Genomic DNA, 18081 nt, shown 5'->3' with positions numbered 1-18081 from the left:
ATTTGGCTGTCTCCCGCTTTGCTTGGGGAGGAAAATTGGTATCTCCTACTCCTCCTACATTTCTTCTGATTAATTTCGTTGCGGGTCCCAAGACAGATTTAGCTTGTCCCTCGGGCATCCCTGAGATCATATCAAAGGGTTTTCGTGGTTGGTTACCACTGTTGATCCTGGCGACACAGGAGTTGCAGTGGTGGGAATGTGTGGTGGGCCTTTTGCCCGTTAAAAAAAAAAAGCTGTTTACTTTGAGAGGGAATAAATTTTGAAATAATAAAAGAGAATTATTATTTCAAAGTCATCTTGTATGATTAATTTATTGATTGATTTATAATATATTTATTCTTTTTTACTTGAATAATATCTTTGATATAAAAAGTCAATGCGAAAGTTTAAATCACGTTGATTGAAAATAAAAAATATAAGTCTTAAAGTATAATAGCTTGCACACTGCGTATAAAGTGTATCTACAATATGGTGACTCGTAAAAAAGGATAATAAATACACAATTTACCAACCCATGATACTATCACCCCCACGCCGGTTTCAGTGACGGTGGCCGGTTTAATTGAAACCAGGCTATAGTAGATTTATTATAGTATTATTAAAATACTGCGACATCTTAAGTCATGTCTCAGTCTGGAACTTGTTTTTAGTTCTTGTGGTTGTATAAAATGGTTAAAATAATAATAGCAGTCTTTTTAACGTTTCTCGCAGGTAGGTATTGATAAAAATATTTTTAATTTTTTTAAATACGAAAGATACCGGCCACATGTAATATTACATTTTTTACAGATGCACATTCTATAAGAACTATTTTTGAAGATATCGAAGAATATAGAATAGAACTTTTTAAGGTAAAAATCTTTAAATAATTCGTTTAAGATAACCGAAGAGCTAGCCACAGCTATTTCGTCATTTTATAAAAGCTGAAAGTCCTGTTTATGGCCCAAATAGAGGTAAGGACGATCAGCAATTATTACTAGTTCTACCTGACCTTCCGTTCAGCGTTTATAAACTGACGGAAGTCTACCTATTGCTGGCTCTTGGGTTAAGTAAAATTATCGTAATTCGAATCCCTAAAGGGCGTTATTGCTAAAAATATATGCGAAACGAAAGGACGTGTTAAATACACACATACCATAAGAGTCCGGGTGCCATCGACATTCTCATACAAACATAATACCAAGATCATTTTCCATACGAGAATATTTACCATATTTGAGTTATTATTCAGCTTAAGATAGTAATTACCTAGGTTCCTGTACAAAGATTCACTGCAAAATATTTACATACTTACCAAAAAATGTGGACGATTACAATTTAGTATGTAAATATTTTAATACTCAAATATGGTAAATATTCTCGTATGGGAAAATATGATCTTGGTATTACGTTTGTATGTGAATTTCGATGGCCCCCGGACTCTTAAGAACGCTATTTGTACCTATATCGCTTGACTGCGATAATGTGTATGAATTATGATGCGTAAGTGCATGGAAAATGGAAATACGCGCTTTTTGGTTAAGATCCCATTTATTTTGCCTATGTCAATAATAATAATAATTTAAAAAAAAAACACGGCACTATAAAGTGCTATATTTACACACAAGGGCACTACAATTAAAATTTAAAGCTGATAATATGTTTTGATTTCGGACAGCTGTGTTGTGTGGAAAGGAAAGAAAAAACTCATAGGTGTCAAAGCAGACCTGAGAATTTAAAATAAGATGATTTGTATTATAGCGGTTTCTTTTATTAATAAAAAATGTGGATAAACATAACAATAAAATATGAGAACGTAAGAGGTTGAAGTTACTAATATTTTACAAAATAGGAGCAATTATTAATTTTTCCCATGATATCTGTGATTTTTCCCCTAATATAATTTGAACAAATCTTGTAACTTACCTGGGCATTTTCAAAAAAACGTGTACCCTTGCAAAAATATGTCTATATTTTTTAAGGTCATTTATTTACCTTTTTTTGAATGTCATATACAAGGAAAAATATTGAACTAATGGAATAAGTTAAAAAGAACGCTGAAAACGTTATATTATTCTGATATTATTGAAACAAAATCGAATTTTCGACGAAACAGATTCCGTTGTGCGACTAAATGTAAAATATAATTTAATACAAAAAAATACAACAATAAATGGATTTCTTCGTTAATTTAATCTAGTGAAATGCATATTTAATTGTTTATTAAAAAAAAATTAGATAATTTCAAGGATCAACAAGAGTAGCAATTATTTTTAATCCATAGTGTGACTATGTGACCCAACCACTAGGTTATTTTTCATTTTTTTACATGAGTAAGTAATATTTAACATATTTAAAGGAGTTTTTATAACACAAAAACCTTTTATTTAAACATTTTTATTGTTGCACTACTTATAAAAGTAAAAAATTCTTTGATTTCATAGATTTAACTTCAATAATTAGAGGGACGAACATCTCATAATCATAAAGATGTGTTCACATGTCTACGAATTCCTAAGTTATTAATGACATCGGATTGTATGCACGATCAAAGTGCCGAAATATCCATGCAAATATGCACGAAAAATGGTCGAAATATGCACAGTCAAAAGTCACTTAATATTAAAATTTATTATTTTTTTGAAGACTTTTCCGGTAGTGACATTAAAAAAAGCGCCAATTTTTATAATTTCATAAAATCTAGGATTTTTAATTTCTTGAAATAAAGACTTTTTATTTATTTATTATACGCCAATAATAATTTTCTACCAACATTTTCCGATTGCAATCTTAATGCCCATGGAAGTTAAACTACCGAAATATGCACTATCAACGAAAAATTGCCAAAATATGCACTATCGTCTAAAAAGTGACATTATATGCATTTGCATATGCAAGTATGCAAATGCATATAATCTGATGTCTAGTTATTATAAATCTGCAAATATCAACGACACAAAATGATTTTCAACTTTACTGATAGAAAAGTAGTGGAAATAAAATCAAAATTAAAAAAAAAAAACTTTTAGGTACTTAAATTTTAAATATTTGTTATTGTTAAGTAAAGGCGACGCCTTGATAATTTGGCTGTAGCGATATCGATTTTTCAATGACTAAAGCTAAGAAATTAAAGTTCATTGTCAGTATTTATCATGTCTTTGTCTTTGATTTACCCATAGCATAACACGATTGGTCAACTTTTATAACACAGAATAATCAATCAAATAGACCTGTGTAAAAAAAAAGGATTCCTATTTTTCCAACAGAGGAGAGTGATTTAAGCTTCCAAATTTGTACATGGCTTGGTTCAAGCATACACTTTAATTTGCCCATAGCTTATATGAAATGTATTTATGGTTTTTAAATTACGCGACAAAACTATTTTCCATTGCTTGTTTTCTGTGAAAGGCCGGGCCGGGCTTTCATAGAAAACTAGCAATCTAAAACATATCCAAAACGGTTTTTTACTTTAACGCGGCGTCACCTTAACACATAAGTAATAAAAAATATATTTGTACGTTAATCGTACCAGTTTAAAAATCTCCAATTTTCTTAATAAAATCTGTGAATAAAAAAATAATTTATTTAAAATGTGAACTAAGCCTTATGCTTTCCGCCTGTTGTGACTTGTCCGTTCCATTATATGTGACCATACGAAAAGTCACAAGTCGGAAGTCACGTAATATTACTTTCTTTTACTTTTAAAGTGTTTGTAAATAACCGATAATAGTTATCACAATTTCATTTTTTATACTAAATACTAAGCTAATTTTGCAACGTGTCAACAGTAGAAACAGTTGGAGAAAGTATAATAATGCTTACAAAATATGGTCACTTATCTGAACAAATAAACCGTTCCTGAAGAACCATCCAACCTGCGTCCGCGTCTTGTAGCAGATTTTTAACTACTAAATTCAAATTGAAGTTTCTCGATGTACAATGAAATATAGTGCTATCATTTAGTGCCGAAAATATTTTTGTAGTATGTTTATAAAACTAAAAAAAACGGTCACTAAACCGAACATTCCAGTCGGGTTGCTTTTTCATGATTATAATTTTAATTAATTTGTAGTTAAATTATGTTAGATTTTTCAATAACAAGACATTCAATTGATACATTAAGTATTTAGGAATCTAACTTATGTTTTTTAAGTAACTTACTTTAAGAAAAAAAATAGTTATTAAAGATTTTGTTACAACTTCTGGGAAGGGGACAGGTGAATTTAATAGGTTTCGGTACTTAAAAACCCTTATAAATCTCATACTAAATAAAATTTTATACAAACGTGAATGTATTTTAATAAAAGAAAACTTGTTTATGCCCCTACATTAAAATTACAAAATGTTAGTATGTAATTTTTTACAAATAATCTGTAGCGAAGTCAAGGGACAAGGTAAAAACCAGGGGTACACATTTTTTTGAAAATGCCCACCTACATCATCATGTAGCTGATATAAATCTAGCTATTTGGTGAATCCATATTTTTTGCTAAAACCATAGAGGCTGAAAAAAAAACATTTAAATTTTTTTTAGTAAATCACAGCATCATCTATAACTGCCTTCAATTATTATAAGTGAGTATAAACTGTAGGTTAATAATTATATTTTGTTTTATTTGCAGAATGTTTCAATGCCATCGTACACGACTGACAGTTTATTAAAATTAGAAAAAGAAGATTCTTGCGCCTTATACATACCACTTGTACCAGATGTTAGGGGCTTGGAAACTGTTAGTGAAATTAGTAAGTTCTTTTTCGTTATAAAAATATGTCGAATATTTTTTTTATATCAATAAATGGTTAGAAATATATAAATGGCATACTTCATATAACTATTATCAAAGTCCAACAGCTATAATCTAATTAAAATTTAATCCTTAATTTGTTCTTTTTTAATGTAGTCACATAATACCAAGTTTATATTATTCCAATCTAGCGCAAGATTGCACTGAAATGCAATTCAGCGCATTCCAGTTTCCGGTTACATTATTCCAGAAGCATTCTAGCGCTGGATTGAAATAATGTAAACCCGTTTTAATAAATATAATATTATGTTATGCCAGTAAGTTAAGTAAGCATGCTTTACTTTATAGTAAAGCATGTACCGTTAAATTTTCAATGCATCTACTTTTTGTCTAGAATGTAAGAAATATATGTGGGATCTTAAAAACCAGTTATTGGAGGAGGATCAACGGGAAAGATGTGAGTATAGAATTTTGCAATAAGTACGTAAATTCATAAAATTCTCTTTGTTTGTACGTTTAAATAGTTCGCTTTAATTACTTCTAAAATTATAAAGTTTATACTTAATAATAATTAAAATGGTGAGTGGATGAACTAGGTAGGTAAGTAACAATTGGTAAATTTTCGTTTTTTGCATAAATGGAGGCTTTAGGGCCGGGAAAATAATACGAAATAAAAAAAAAAGTGGATTTTATGTATAACCAGATGTATGACAGATGATGAAGTGGTAGTTACAAAACAAATAACAAGGTTTGTTCAAATTATAATTGCCTGCCTAAAATTCTTAAATGTAAGTTAACCACTTATTCCACTTACTTTTCAATTCTGACGACAATACTAAGCTATGATCATATTAAGAAAACTATGATATAAAAAGTAATAATAATTGATGACAAAGAATAATATAGAAAACAAATGAATGTAGAATTTTTAGTTCACCAAGATCCTTATTCCTCGTCACGTTTGCAGGTGAAGTTCAAAAAACATTAGCAACATATATACCCGAACAACTTTATGATGGTAACACTCCTGAAAAATTTGTAGGATATGGTCGGGAAGCGCAATACGCTGAGTTCCCACACATGGTAGGTAATTTAAAAAAATCTTACAAAATGTATCATTTATAAAACATCTTATACAAATAAACCAAAACTGTTGGTGGTATTTATACTTATAAATACCACCCACAAAATATTCAACAGTTTGGATGGATGGTTTGAATGGATAAGTTCCATTCATATTAAGAAGTCTGAAATCTGAATTAAATTTTGAATCATTTATCAGGGTGCTGTCGGTTGGCGCTGTAAGGATACCGCCAAGGAATGGGTGTTCAAATGTGGCAGCAGTCTCATTAGTGACAAGTTCCTCCTGACGGCAGCACATTGTACCAAGTTGTCTCCGCGATTTGTATCTGACATTGTCAATGGCGATCCAGAAGTTGTTAAGTTGGGCGTTGAAAATATTTTAGATGATGTCGTAAGTTGTTTTACATGAATAAGGACTTAAATTTTCAAAATATATAGATTTTAATGAATTCATAATCTTACAAGAAATTGCATTTTTTTCAGGGAAACGAGGGAAGGCAACCAAAAATTGCTAAAATTGTAAATATCATCGTCCATCCAGAATACAAGTCACCTAAGAAATACAATGATATAGCATTATTAGAAGTAGATCAAGCTATAGCATTTACTGAATTCATCAAACCTGCTTGTATTTGGCCTCACAAAGATATGTCACTTGTTGGGAAAAAGGTAACCCTCACTGGATGGGGAGAGACTGAAACAGGTAAAAGAATTTATGGGCTTTAAATAATGTCACACCATTTTTTGCTCCTTTCAAATGGAACGCTTCTAAGCAAAACTTATAGAAAAGTAGTTTGTACTTTTACTATAGTGATATTAATTTTCTAGGTCAACCGGCTACAATCCTACAAGCTGGAGATGTAGAAATTCTAGATACTCACACTTGCGACAATATACTTAAACCATTCCACAATCGGAACTGGCATGGTTTTACGGACAACCAAATGTGTGCTGGTAAACCAGGAGGACGTGTTGATACCTGCAAGGTATAATTATTTTTTCTAACATTTTACAATCCACTACAAAGGTAGTACTCCTGTGTTGCCTAGGGACTACAATATGTTCAATACTAAGCGAGTCATGACCAAGAGATTTCTTGCGCTTCATGTTCCTCACCGTTCTTGCAACCTCGTTAAGTAAAATAATTACAATTTTATTATACCCAAACGGTTGGCTGTTTATTTCATTTATTATTTTTCTATCTTTAATTACTGATTTTTTTCTAATGTCCTGTAAGTAAAATGTAAATTATTATCTATGTCTGATTATTCTGACACCACTAAATATTAGATTTGGATCTTCTACTGGATTTACGCTTTTTCTCATAATTTGGCCCATCTGTAGGTTTGACAAATGCAACCTATTAATGGAATCACAGCTGTTGAGCATTACTAGACAACCATCTCACAAAAGCTTAACTGATTTGAAAATTTTAAGATCCAATGCATGTTTCCAGGGAGATTCTGGAGGTCCGTTGTCAATAAGGCTTGAGGGCTATGATTACATATCCTTACATTTGGTGGTTGGTGTTACATCGTTTGGCATTCAATGCAGTGTACGGGACCGGCCGGGCGTCTACACTCGAGTCGCAAGTTACGTCAACTGGATAGAAAAACATGTCTGGAATTACACTTCAAAATTTTAATATAAATTATTGTAGAAAAATAATATTATACTATTTTTAATATTTCTGTTAATTTTTCCTTAATATACTAATGATTATAAAGTTAATTAAATATTAGTATGTAACTAAATCTAGTTACATACTAATATTTAATTAATATTTTATCCCGCTACTATAAAGTCATTTAAAAAGCAATAATTTTATTTTAAACTTTAGAGTTTAGATTATTCTGCTTTTAACTCCTAGTTTGTACCTATAGATCAAAAGCATGTGATATAAATTATAATGTATAATGCATTACCTAGGCATTACTAACTTTTTCACAAAAGTTTTTATGTTTTTAATTTGACTCAATTTTTTTTTTTAAAACGTTGTCTATTTTAAAGTTGGTTGGTGTTCAAAGTTTGCAAACGCTTTAAAATGATTTGGAAACGTACTTGATTCATCTTTATCATCTTCATGGTATTTAGCATTTTTAATAATGCCTTGTTTATCTGTTTCTTGATGCTTAATGATTTATGTAAGGATGACTAGAACATAACTAGTTAATAATTGTATAATGTATTGGTGTGATGTCATATACACCCTATCAATTCTATACAATCTTCAAGATGATTTCATTTAATATTGTGTGTTATTTTATGTGACGTTTATAACATCCATACTATTATAACATTATAAATGCGAAAAATACTGTTTGTCTCTCTGTAACCTCTTTACGCTAAACCGCTGAACCAATTTTGATGAACTTGTGATATGGAGATACTTTGAGTTCAAGCATGTTCAAGGAAAGGACAAAGGATAATAATATTTTTTTTCCCGGAAAAATGTATTTTTTTTCATCAGTGTACCTTTTTAATTTTTTAAATTTAATTTACCCATCATGATACCATGTTAATTTCCTATATTTTGATCACGGGTAGGATATCAGGTTTATAATCCTTTTGACCTTACGTTTGGCACGTCGTCGTCGTTCAATATAATTATTCAGTCTGTAACTGGTTCCTCATGTTAGTTGTTGTATCGATTATGATTAACATTCATATTTTGGCATTGATTTTAACATACATAATCGGTAAAAGTATACTTAACTAATTTTTTAATTTTGATATGAACTATTTTTTATGGCGTGATCAGGCAATAACATCAATTTTTCGTATAAAATTCCTACTTACTGATTTAATTTAGATGCAGGGCACTTTGTTTGCAATGCAGAAACATCAAAACGAACTATATTCGACGACCTGGAAGAAGAACGTGAAAAACAAGAGGTAAGTATATTGTTTTTTATTTCAATAGGCCTTTGTCCACTTTTTACTATTTTTATTTTATTGTAATCAAAAACGCTCATAATGGTACATAATGTTATTATGTACACAAAAGTAACACCGCATCTTTGACTGCAAAGTTAACAAAATATTTTAAGAGGATACACCAAGGGCTAGAGAAATTAAAAATAGGTATTTTAAAATGTATTGCTGTCTCACCAATCTCAACTCTCCCACCACAGAGCGCGATAGAGACAACACGACAAAAGTTCTAAAAAAATCATCGATTCGTTGTCCGCTGATTTCTTCTCCAAAACTTAACCGATTTAAGTACTTTTTTCATTATGAATTGAGCTGTGTTCCTATGTTTTAGTTTTTTAGTATATTTTAGCCAGTATTGTTTTCTGGGTGGCACACAGAGGCAAATCCGGCCATTTTTTTGGGTTTTTGAACGTTCATATCTTTTTTATTAACTAAATTATGAAAGGAAAGAAAACCTTGTATTAATGGCCATAGATATTCAGGAAAAAAATTATAAATCTACCGGCATTATCCAGGAAGGAAACAGGGGACAACGTTTGTATGGAAAAACGGCGGTGTGGACTCCTCTTAATGCTAAGTACTCACATATGTTTATGCTCGATAGTTTTACTCCAAATCGAGTAATAATTTTCACTGTGTGGACCGCAAAACTGACAGCTCGAAGGCTCGCATCGAGCCGCTCGAAGGATCGATGGAACCGGATTGAGCCGGATTGATGGAATGGAATATATCGATTTAGATAAAACTATCAAGCAATGCTGAATGTGTGGACGAAAGCCGTGAGTACTTAGTATAATAACCATTTTCAGAATATCATAAATGTCTTATTTGAAGACTACGGAAAAAACGAAGACAATGATCCTTGTGAACCTTTCACACCACTTGAGCCCGATGTCTCTAAACTTACAACTTTGAGTGAAGCAAGTAAGTATACCTTATTGTTTGCATGTTGTATGGTTTTTAGGGTTTTAGGCTACGAATAATAAAAACTAAGGAAAAGTAACTCCGTCAAAAAACATACTCCACAATACTTGTCAAAAAAGTGTACCTTGGGTACACATTTCAATACATTTGCAAAATTTAGGTGACCTTGAGCGGTGCTAGGCTGACGTTACATGACAGATCAAAAGGAACCAAATTTAAAACGGTAATAGTATGGGAGTTACGATTCCTTAGTTTTTATTATTCGTAGGTTTTAGGGTATTATGATAATGATAACACAGAATGTTGAAAGGTGTATAAATAAAAATATGTAAAACCATATTATAATAATTTTGATAGCTTGTGAGTTGTGAGTCTGTCTGTCTGTCTCTTCACACATTGAACTACGCAACAAAGTTTTAGTCAAAACCTTGAAATAATATATTTTTACAATTTACACTTCAAGTAATTTTGAGTTTTGGAATTTTGACATACTGACAGAATGCAAGGAATATGTTTGGCGCCTGAAGAGTCAACAACAAAGAAACATCAAAGCATGGCACTGTAAGTTAAATTAAATTATATTATATTACAACAAAATCTTAATAACAAAACAAAATATGTGTACGTAAGTTAGTACATTGCATCAACATTTTACACCCACAGGTCACATGCAGGAACTTTTTCAGAATCCTCAAAATAATACAATGGAAATAAAAAATGGCTATTTAGCTGAATTGCCCATTATCTACGGGGGCCACGATGTTGAAATAGCTCAGTTTCCTCACATGGTAAGAACATAATATTATATTATATATACTTATAGAATCTGATGTAATATTAGAACAGTATCTTACTTCAATCTTAATTTTACTATCCGATAAAATAGTTAAACTTTGAAGTAAGACTTGTTTACATATTATTATTAGTACCTGGATGACCTAGCTTTGCTCGGTATAGCAAACACTCATTGACTTCGTGTTACTTAATAACGCCATCTGCTGGTCGTTAAAACAATTAGTTGCTAACAAACTAGTATTATTATTCGCCAATAGATGTCAGGAAGAGTCATATATATATATATAAAATTTGTAATTCTTTGCCATTTCAGGGAGCAGTCGGTTGGCGCTGTAAAGATACCGCTAAGGAATGGGTGTTCAAATGTGGTGGCAGCCTCATAAGTGACAAGTTCCTCCTGACGGCTGCACATTGTACCAAGTTGTCTCCACGATTTGTGTCTGACATTGTAAACGGGGATCCAGAAGTCGTGATGTTGGGCGTTGAAAATATTTCGAACACTGTGGTGAGTTACGACTGTATGTTTTAACATATAGCTGTTTAGACTATTAATTAAAGTATATTATTTTATTTCCAGGGAAAAAAAACTCGAAGACCAACAATAGTTAAAATAAAGAACATCATCGTACATCCAGGATACAAGGCGCCGAAGAAATTTGATGATATTGCATTATTAGAAGTCGATACTCCAATAGAATTCACGCCTTTCATAATGCCAGCCTGTGTCTGGCCTCATGCTGATCAATTGCCTAGTTCCACAAGTGAAATATCTATTACTGGGTGGGGAACTACCGAATCAGGTAATACATGAATGACGTAGTTAAAATATTCACGCAAGTTATATAGTCCATGTCACTGACTAAGTTTTTACATTCATTAAAATCGGATCACTATAACTGAAATTGTTGAAAGCTATCTTATTTATATCTTAAATGACATACTTTAGATGTTACAGTTTACAGGTTAAGCGTAGACGTAATCACCATACATATTATTACAAATAAAAATATAATTGTTATTTTGTATCATTCACCAGGTAAACCATCTTCAATTCTGCAAGCAGCTGATGTCGAATTTCTCGATACAATAATCTGTGACGCTTTGCTGAGGCCATTTTACAATCGTCACTGGAATGGTTTCACTGATAAACAGATGTGTGCTGGTAATCTGGATGGTGGAATTGACACATGTCAGGTATAATATTATTCGATACATTACCTACATGGAGTGTATCAAGGGAAGTTTGAGAAAAAAACTTAAGGAAATGTAGTACGTACTCGTATATTGCATAATATTAATATTGCTATTAACATTGACCCAGAATATTTAGTTATAGATTTTTGTGCGAGGTAATTGGGATATGTGGGAGAGCCATGCTTCGGCACGAATGGGCCGGCTCGACCGGAGAAATACCACGTTCTCACAGAAAACCGGCGTGAAACAGCGCTTGCGCTGTGTTTCGCCGAGTGAGTGAGTTTACCGGAGGCCCAATCCCCTACCGTATTCCCTTCCATACCCTCCCCTATTCCCTTCCCTTCCATTCCCTACCCTCCCCTATTACCCTATTAAAAAGCCGGTAACGCACCTGCAGCTCTTCTGATGCTGCGAGTGTCCATGGGCGACGGAAGTTGCTTTCCATCAGGTGACCCGTTTGCTCGTTTGCCCCCTTATATCATTTAAAAAAATCGTAGGCCTTGGAAATTACTTACTTGTCTCAAAAATACCCGTAAACAATAATATAGCCATAATTACGACACGACTTTAAAAGTTAAGCATGAATATAGTTATTTATTTTGCTGCGTAGTTTGTATGTCAATATAGAATTAGAACGATAGTTGCATTGGTCATGTTCATCATTTTCAGGGCGATTCCGGGGGTCCACTGCAAGTAAGACTCAATAGTGGTCAAATCGACTCGGCAATCCATATGGTGGTTGGAATCACATCATTTGGCTTCAAATGTGGTGTCAGAAATCAGCCAGGAGTATACACTAGAGTAGCGAGCTACATCGACTGGATTGAAGAGCACGTTTGGAATGGAACAATAACCCATTAGATCTTTTTAAGTTATGACTATCATGGCATGGCAATGGTTATCTACATGGCTATAGCGAAATCGGAAATAATATTCTTTGAAATATTATATTTTAACACTACAATAACTTAAGAGCCCATATGACCCTAACTTGACTACATACATTAACCTAGATCTCAAAATCTGTAAGGTCTAGAAAACTGATTTTTTGACACAAGTAACTTCAGTTCATAAAGATTAAATGCTCAAGACGAAAACACGATTACTCAAAAAATGCTCGATAGTTTCTTTTTTACAAAAAACCTTGTTTTAGACACATTTTTGCTTGGATCTTCGAAGTTTGCTGTCTTTTCTTTAATATTTTTTAATATCTAAAAAGGTATTGATAAAACCTAAATTTGCTCAAAACACTTTTTTCATAATCATTATAGTTCGTCTTTTATTCAAGTAAAACTAACTCGGCGATGATTCCGCGTCGTCCTTTTTCACCTGGCATATGAAAGACGGGCGTGAGTGTGAAGAGAGAAGGACGATGTTTGATTTGTAGACTCAGGTGAGCTCTTAAATTTGCATTTTATAGTAATAATAATAATAATAATCTTTATTTCTTATAAACAGTTACATTACTAAGATACAAGATTGAAGTCACCTAGTAGGCCTAAGCCTGTGTCAGGTAACAACGCTCTTCCATACCTAAAAAACCGCAGAAGTCACTTATTATATATTATAAACAGACTATTTAAGTTATTATTAAAACTACTTTAAGTACACAAGAAGGAAAATACTAAACAGTTAACAATTATAATACACAATTTTAGCTCAAAACTAATAAACTCATGCTTGATTGTGCAGTTATGTATTATAGCAAAGAATCCTTGTGTGTGTGTGTGTGTGTGTGTGTGTGTGTGTGTGTGTTTATGAATGTGATTTTATATGTGAAAGTACGATTAATCTACAACTTTAATGATTTAATTTTATAGTTTTATCGTGCCTATCATTTTTCTATTAATTTCTCTCTTATTTCTTAATAATAATTAATTCCTCTACATTCCAACGGTATTTTATTAAGATTTAATTAAAAAATATATACTGTTAATTTATTTTGTTTTAATTTGATTAAAAATTAAATCTTATTTCATTCCCATACAATTTGTTCGATCCAATCAATAAAGCTGGCAACTTTTATGTACACGCCAGGTATGTCCTTCCGCGCACACCCTACTCCAAACGACGTCACTCCGATGAGGTAATGAAATTTGTTCTTCGACGGAAAGTCCAGTGGTATCTCTATCTGTAGAGGTCCACCTGAATCTCCCTGCAAATAAAAATACAAATTTAATGGCTGCCATCTACGAATAATAAAAACTGAGTAAGAGTAACTGCGGGGGAAAAATATGTGTCCACGAGTCTACAAAATGTGACCCAAATACGTGCATACTTTATGCATGTATTCGGTACACAATTTTGTGCAAAAAAATATAGAAGTGACAATTAATGTCAACGGCTTTATTTCGTAAATTTGAGTGTTAGCGTTTTGTTGCTATTGCCATATATTTTTAGTGTGCGAAAAAGAACAAAATTCAAAACGGGTGAAGTATGGGAGTTACGTTTCCTTCTCAGAACAGGAAAATAAGGTTTCCTTAGTTTTTATTATTCGTAAGCTGCCATTCATAAAATATAGTTATACTTACTTTAAATCTTATCATAATAAAATCTATATAAATAGAAATGAATTTTTAATTTTGTTACTTACGCTAAAACTTGATAACGGCTGAACCAATTTGACTAATTTTAGTCTTAATGTTATATTCGTTGAAGTCCAGTGATGATTAGGAGGGAAGTGATACAAAGTAGTTGACCGGGTCATCTACCTCTAGTACATAACATTAAGCTTTGTGTCTTTCAAAAAATTTAAAATGTTTTGTATCTTGAAAATATATTATACTCACTTGGCATGCATCTACACCACCTTCTAATTTCCCAGCACATATTTGATCTTTGAGTCCACACCATAGTCTATTACAATAGCTTCCCAGTAGAGATTCACACAGACCTGAGTCTATGATATTCACATCTGCCACTTGTAGTTCATCCGATGTTTTTTTGCTTGCTAGAAATTGTTAAAAATGTTTTATTGTTACTTTTTATACATCCAAAGCTATTTATTTGTTGTGAGTTCCATTCACGACTTTGTATGGTCAATTGTTTAATTTAACAAGTAGTGTAATTTTTCCATTAATAAAAATGTTTAATTGAAGTTTACTTCAGTCATAAGGAATAATATTGTTACATCAAATACTATCTTACCTAATTCAATCACACCCCACCCAGTGAGTGTAGCTTTAGTTCCAAGTTCATTAGTATCATCTTTTGTCCATAAACAAGCTGGTTGGATAGTATCTGTAAACTTTACTGCTTCTGCCAACTCTATGATAGCTATATCATAGTACTTTTTGGGCGCTTTGTAATCTGGATGCTTAGTAAATTTTAAAATTCCTATATCTATTGGACCTTCACCGCCGAAAGCCTGTGAAAGTAATTCAGATGTTAGCATAAATATTTGCATATCTCTTGGCATTAACTAACGTAGGCCTACGTTCAGCAGTAGACGGCAATAGGCTGATGATGATGATGATGATGATGATTGGCAAATTATGCTTTGTGATTATGTTTAATTAAATCACAAACAAGTTTATTTATATTTATGTTTCTTAATGCTATTGAAATCAAAACAAAATATTTTGATAAGAATTATAGTTGATGTACCTGATGTTTGATATTTTTGTCTCCGAGCCTTACTACTTCAGGGTATATGTTATCAACACTCGTGTCTGCTGCTGACGTTTGAGAACAGTGTGCTGCGGTCACTGTAAACTTGGGACTAACCAGTGTACTCCCACACATAAATCTCCAACCAGAAGAGGTACGCCAACCGATGGCTCCCTGTTTGAGGAATGAATCAAATCAAATCAAAAGTTCTTTATTGCCAGCATAAAGCTTGTTTATATTTTAACTATAGGAATGGGAATTAATGTTCATTCCTCATTCCAAGCAGTGTAAAAATATTTTAAATTTCTTTTTCATCCCTCGTAGTAAAATTTTTATCACCGCCTAATTTTTTTTAAAATTAGCTAGTAGCTAGCCTACTAGCTACTTGGTAGCTTAGCAAGTAGCTAGTAGGCTGATTGATGCACATTGCATCCAAAAGTGGTCTTCTTTTAAGGAAAACATAACATAATATCATGAACCATACCATGTGCGGAAAGTTCCCAGCTTTAGTGGTAAATCCACCAACTACGGGAGGCAGGATATCTGCTCTTTCAGATAATGCTTCACCTATGTAAGAGATAAGACTATTATATCCAGAATTGCCACCTACTGCCTCAACTTTTACATCGAGTTTTTGTACTGACACAACTTTACATCTATTTTTTTGTACTGCCTCAACTTTTACATCTATTTATTTTTCAGACCAACTAATAAACTATTAAGATACTGATACCATATGTGGAAAATCTCCAGTGTTCGTATCATGTCCACCGATAGCACCAAGTGGAGGACCTCCGTATTCTGGATTTGATAATGCATCACCTATGCAAGAAATATTTCTTACGATTTAATCAGGTACTTTGACTTTCCGATCTCAGTCGCCAGCGACCGCGTATGACAAAAATTCAAATGAAATGCCACCTTATGACATCCATACTTCCATACTAATATTATAAATGCGAAAGTGTGTCTGTCTGTCTATCTGTCTGTCTGTTACCTCTTCACGCCCAAACTGCTGAACCGATTTTGCTGAAATTTGGTATGGAGATAATTTGAGTTCCGGGAAAGGACATAGGATACCTTTTATATTGGAAAATGTAACTACAGTTCCCGCGCGATGTACGAATTTTTTGGGGACCGTTTGGGGACGTCATCTGGTAATAATTAAAATTACTCACATTCTTCTTTTCTTCTTTCGATTATGTCTTGCACCTTTACATTCCAAATGTACTCCTGGCATTCTGAAATTGTAATAATTTTATTTACAGACTCTCACAGTTGATAATCTGTTTAGTTCTTTATAACATTACAAATTAATGCTTTGTACTCACTAGCTTCGCTTATTCTACGTCCGGATCCAAAGTTCGGCTGTAGAGGATTGTATTTAGCACAAGGGTCATTTTCTGGTGGCACTGTTGAACTGTCCGTAGGTTGCTCTATGTTTTCTTTTTCCTGGAATTTATTAATACGAAACAAAATATAGGCCTATATACATTTATTTGCATATTCACTTAGCATAAATAAACTAGTCACCTTTTCATAAAATTCATCAGGCCAAACCCAGCTTTGTTGAGTCTGCAAAAAATATTTTTATTAGAGTTCAATTAAAAATATTTTTATGTTTCCGTACTTAATTATCTATGTTTAATTTTTTTAAAAACAACACTTATTCAGAATTTGTATATATTATCTAAAAAAATCTTTGTTTCTGTAGTCAATACAAATAAAGTAAAGTTTGTCTAAATTATTATATTTGCAATTAGCATTATATAACTACATGATATACTTACTGGAACTGAAATCACTGCACCAAAATCATTGGACGCTTTTGAGAACACTCCACTGACTACAATCATGTAAAACAGACACTAATTTATATTATAAAAAAGTTAAAACAATAATACTACTAGTACATGAGCTGTTTAACAATAATTTGCACGATAATTATTAAAGTAATACAATACCTAGTAAAACAATTACTATTATTTTTAAACTATTCATTATGTACGCTTTTCACTGTGATCCAAACTCTTCTATACGTCAATGTTGTTTCCTCTTCACAAACCACTGTTGATTATATTTTGATTACTATCTTATAAGTGAACAGTTTTTTGCTTCTCAATAAACCAGTCCCACCTTGACAAAACCATATTATTATAGTCGTATGAATTATGATCGAGTTACGTGTTGCTGTAAGCTATGAGAAATCATTAAATAATTTTCCTTTTTAAATTAAGTAATTCCCAAATCATATAAAACAGACAATATTATTTCCAAACTCGCAGTAAGAAACAATGACTGATATACTGGGTGTTACAAAAAAAGTCATAATACTTTAGCGTGTAAATGAGTCCCCTGTATATTTAGATTTCACTGTGAAAGTAGCAGCGTTGAAAGTAAAGTTGAGTAACTTTTTGTAACTTTATTTTAACTTTTTAGTAAAACCAAATTCATGACAAGGTTTAAGATTAAGATTACCCGTACAAATCACAAAAAAATATTGCTATTTCAGCGCAACTACTTCACATTTCCATCTATATTATAAGGGAAACATACATATTACATACACTAAAATATTTACATTTTGTTTTGCTTCACTCTGTATAGCCACAATAGACAGAACTTACGTTCGATCTGTCTATTGTGGTATTTAAACTGTACTTAAACCAATTATTTTATCAGTTATTGGTTGCAACACAAAAGTGTATTTCAACGGTGTTTTCCTATTTCGTTTCGTTTTTTTTTTTGTTTCCTTTAATTCACAGCGGAACTCAATAATATACGAACTAGAGACCTTGCCTTGACCTTAACGTGACTT

General features: G+C 32.2%; 2 protein-coding genes across 2 annotated transcripts; one reads left to right on the top strand and one right to left on the bottom strand.

Moving 5' to 3' along the window:
- Positions 1–619: 619 nt before the first annotated feature.
- Positions 620–12538, top strand: LOC121734431. The gene is made up of 18 exons (XM_042125042.1): positions 620–711; positions 790–851; positions 4602–4722; positions 5119–5181; positions 5692–5807; positions 6007–6198; positions 6291–6510; positions 6636–6793; positions 7264–7449; positions 8380–8506; positions 8620–8702; positions 9551–9665; positions 10164–10226; positions 10329–10453; positions 10774–10965; positions 11038–11260; positions 11497–11654; positions 12324–12538. Exons 1-18 carry the CDS (start codon positions 669–671, stop codon positions 12513–12515), a joined length of 2439 nt encoding a protein of 812 aa, XP_041980976.1. The 5' UTR covers positions 620–668; the 3' UTR covers positions 12516–12538.
- A 1030-nt stretch (positions 12539–13568) lies between these two features.
- Positions 13569–17119, bottom strand: LOC121734430 (serine protease snake-like). The gene is made up of 9 exons (XM_042125040.1): positions 17054–17119; positions 16797–16838; positions 16595–16715; positions 16442–16504; positions 15997–16085; positions 15261–15437; positions 14802–15021; positions 14444–14604; positions 13569–13809 (listed from the first exon to the last, which is right to left on the bottom strand). The coding sequence occupies exons 1-9, from the start codon at positions 17117–17119 to the stop codon at positions 13630–13632; spliced, it is 1119 nt and encodes a 372-aa protein (XP_041980974.1). The 3' UTR covers positions 13569–13629.
- Positions 17120–18081: the final 962 nt, after the last annotated feature.

This window comes from Aricia agestis, chromosome 15, assembly GCF_905147365.1.
Source record: "Aricia agestis chromosome 15, ilAriAges1.1, whole genome shotgun sequence".
In the NCBI taxonomy this organism is placed as follows: domain Eukaryota; kingdom Metazoa; phylum Arthropoda; class Insecta; order Lepidoptera; family Lycaenidae; genus Aricia; species Aricia agestis.
The sequence above is the reverse complement of the archived record's forward strand: the minus strand, read 5'-3'. Positions and strand labels throughout refer to the sequence as shown.

What these genes read in the sequence shown, in the direction of transcription:
- LOC121734430 (XM_042125040.1), bottom strand. Translation starts at nt 17,119, where the DNA reads ATGATTGTAGTCAGTGGAGTGTTCTCAAAAGCGTCCAATGATTTTGGT. An exon ending in ACGTAGAATAAGCGAAGCTA is followed by an intron (nt 16,505 to 16,594) that starts GTGAGTACAAAG and finishes TTACAATTTCAG; the next exon opens with AATGCCAGGAGTACATTTGG. An exon ending in ACAAAAATATCAAACATCAG is followed by an intron (nt 15,022 to 15,260) that starts GTACATCAACTA and finishes TTACTTTCACAG; the next exon opens with GCTTTCGGCGGTGAAGGTCC.
- LOC121734431 (XM_042125042.1), top strand. Translation starts at nt 669, where the DNA reads ATGGTTAAAATAATAATAGCAGTCTTTTTAACGTTTCTCGCAG. An exon ending in GGAGGATCAACGGGAAAGAT is followed by an intron (nt 5,182 to 5,691) that starts GTGAGTATAGAA and finishes TCACGTTTGCAG; the next exon opens with GTGAAGTTCAAAAAACATTA. An exon ending in GGAATTACACTTCAAAATTT is followed by an intron (nt 7,450 to 8,379) that starts TAATATAAATTA and finishes TAATCCTTTTGA; the next exon opens with CCTTACGTTTGGCACGTCGT.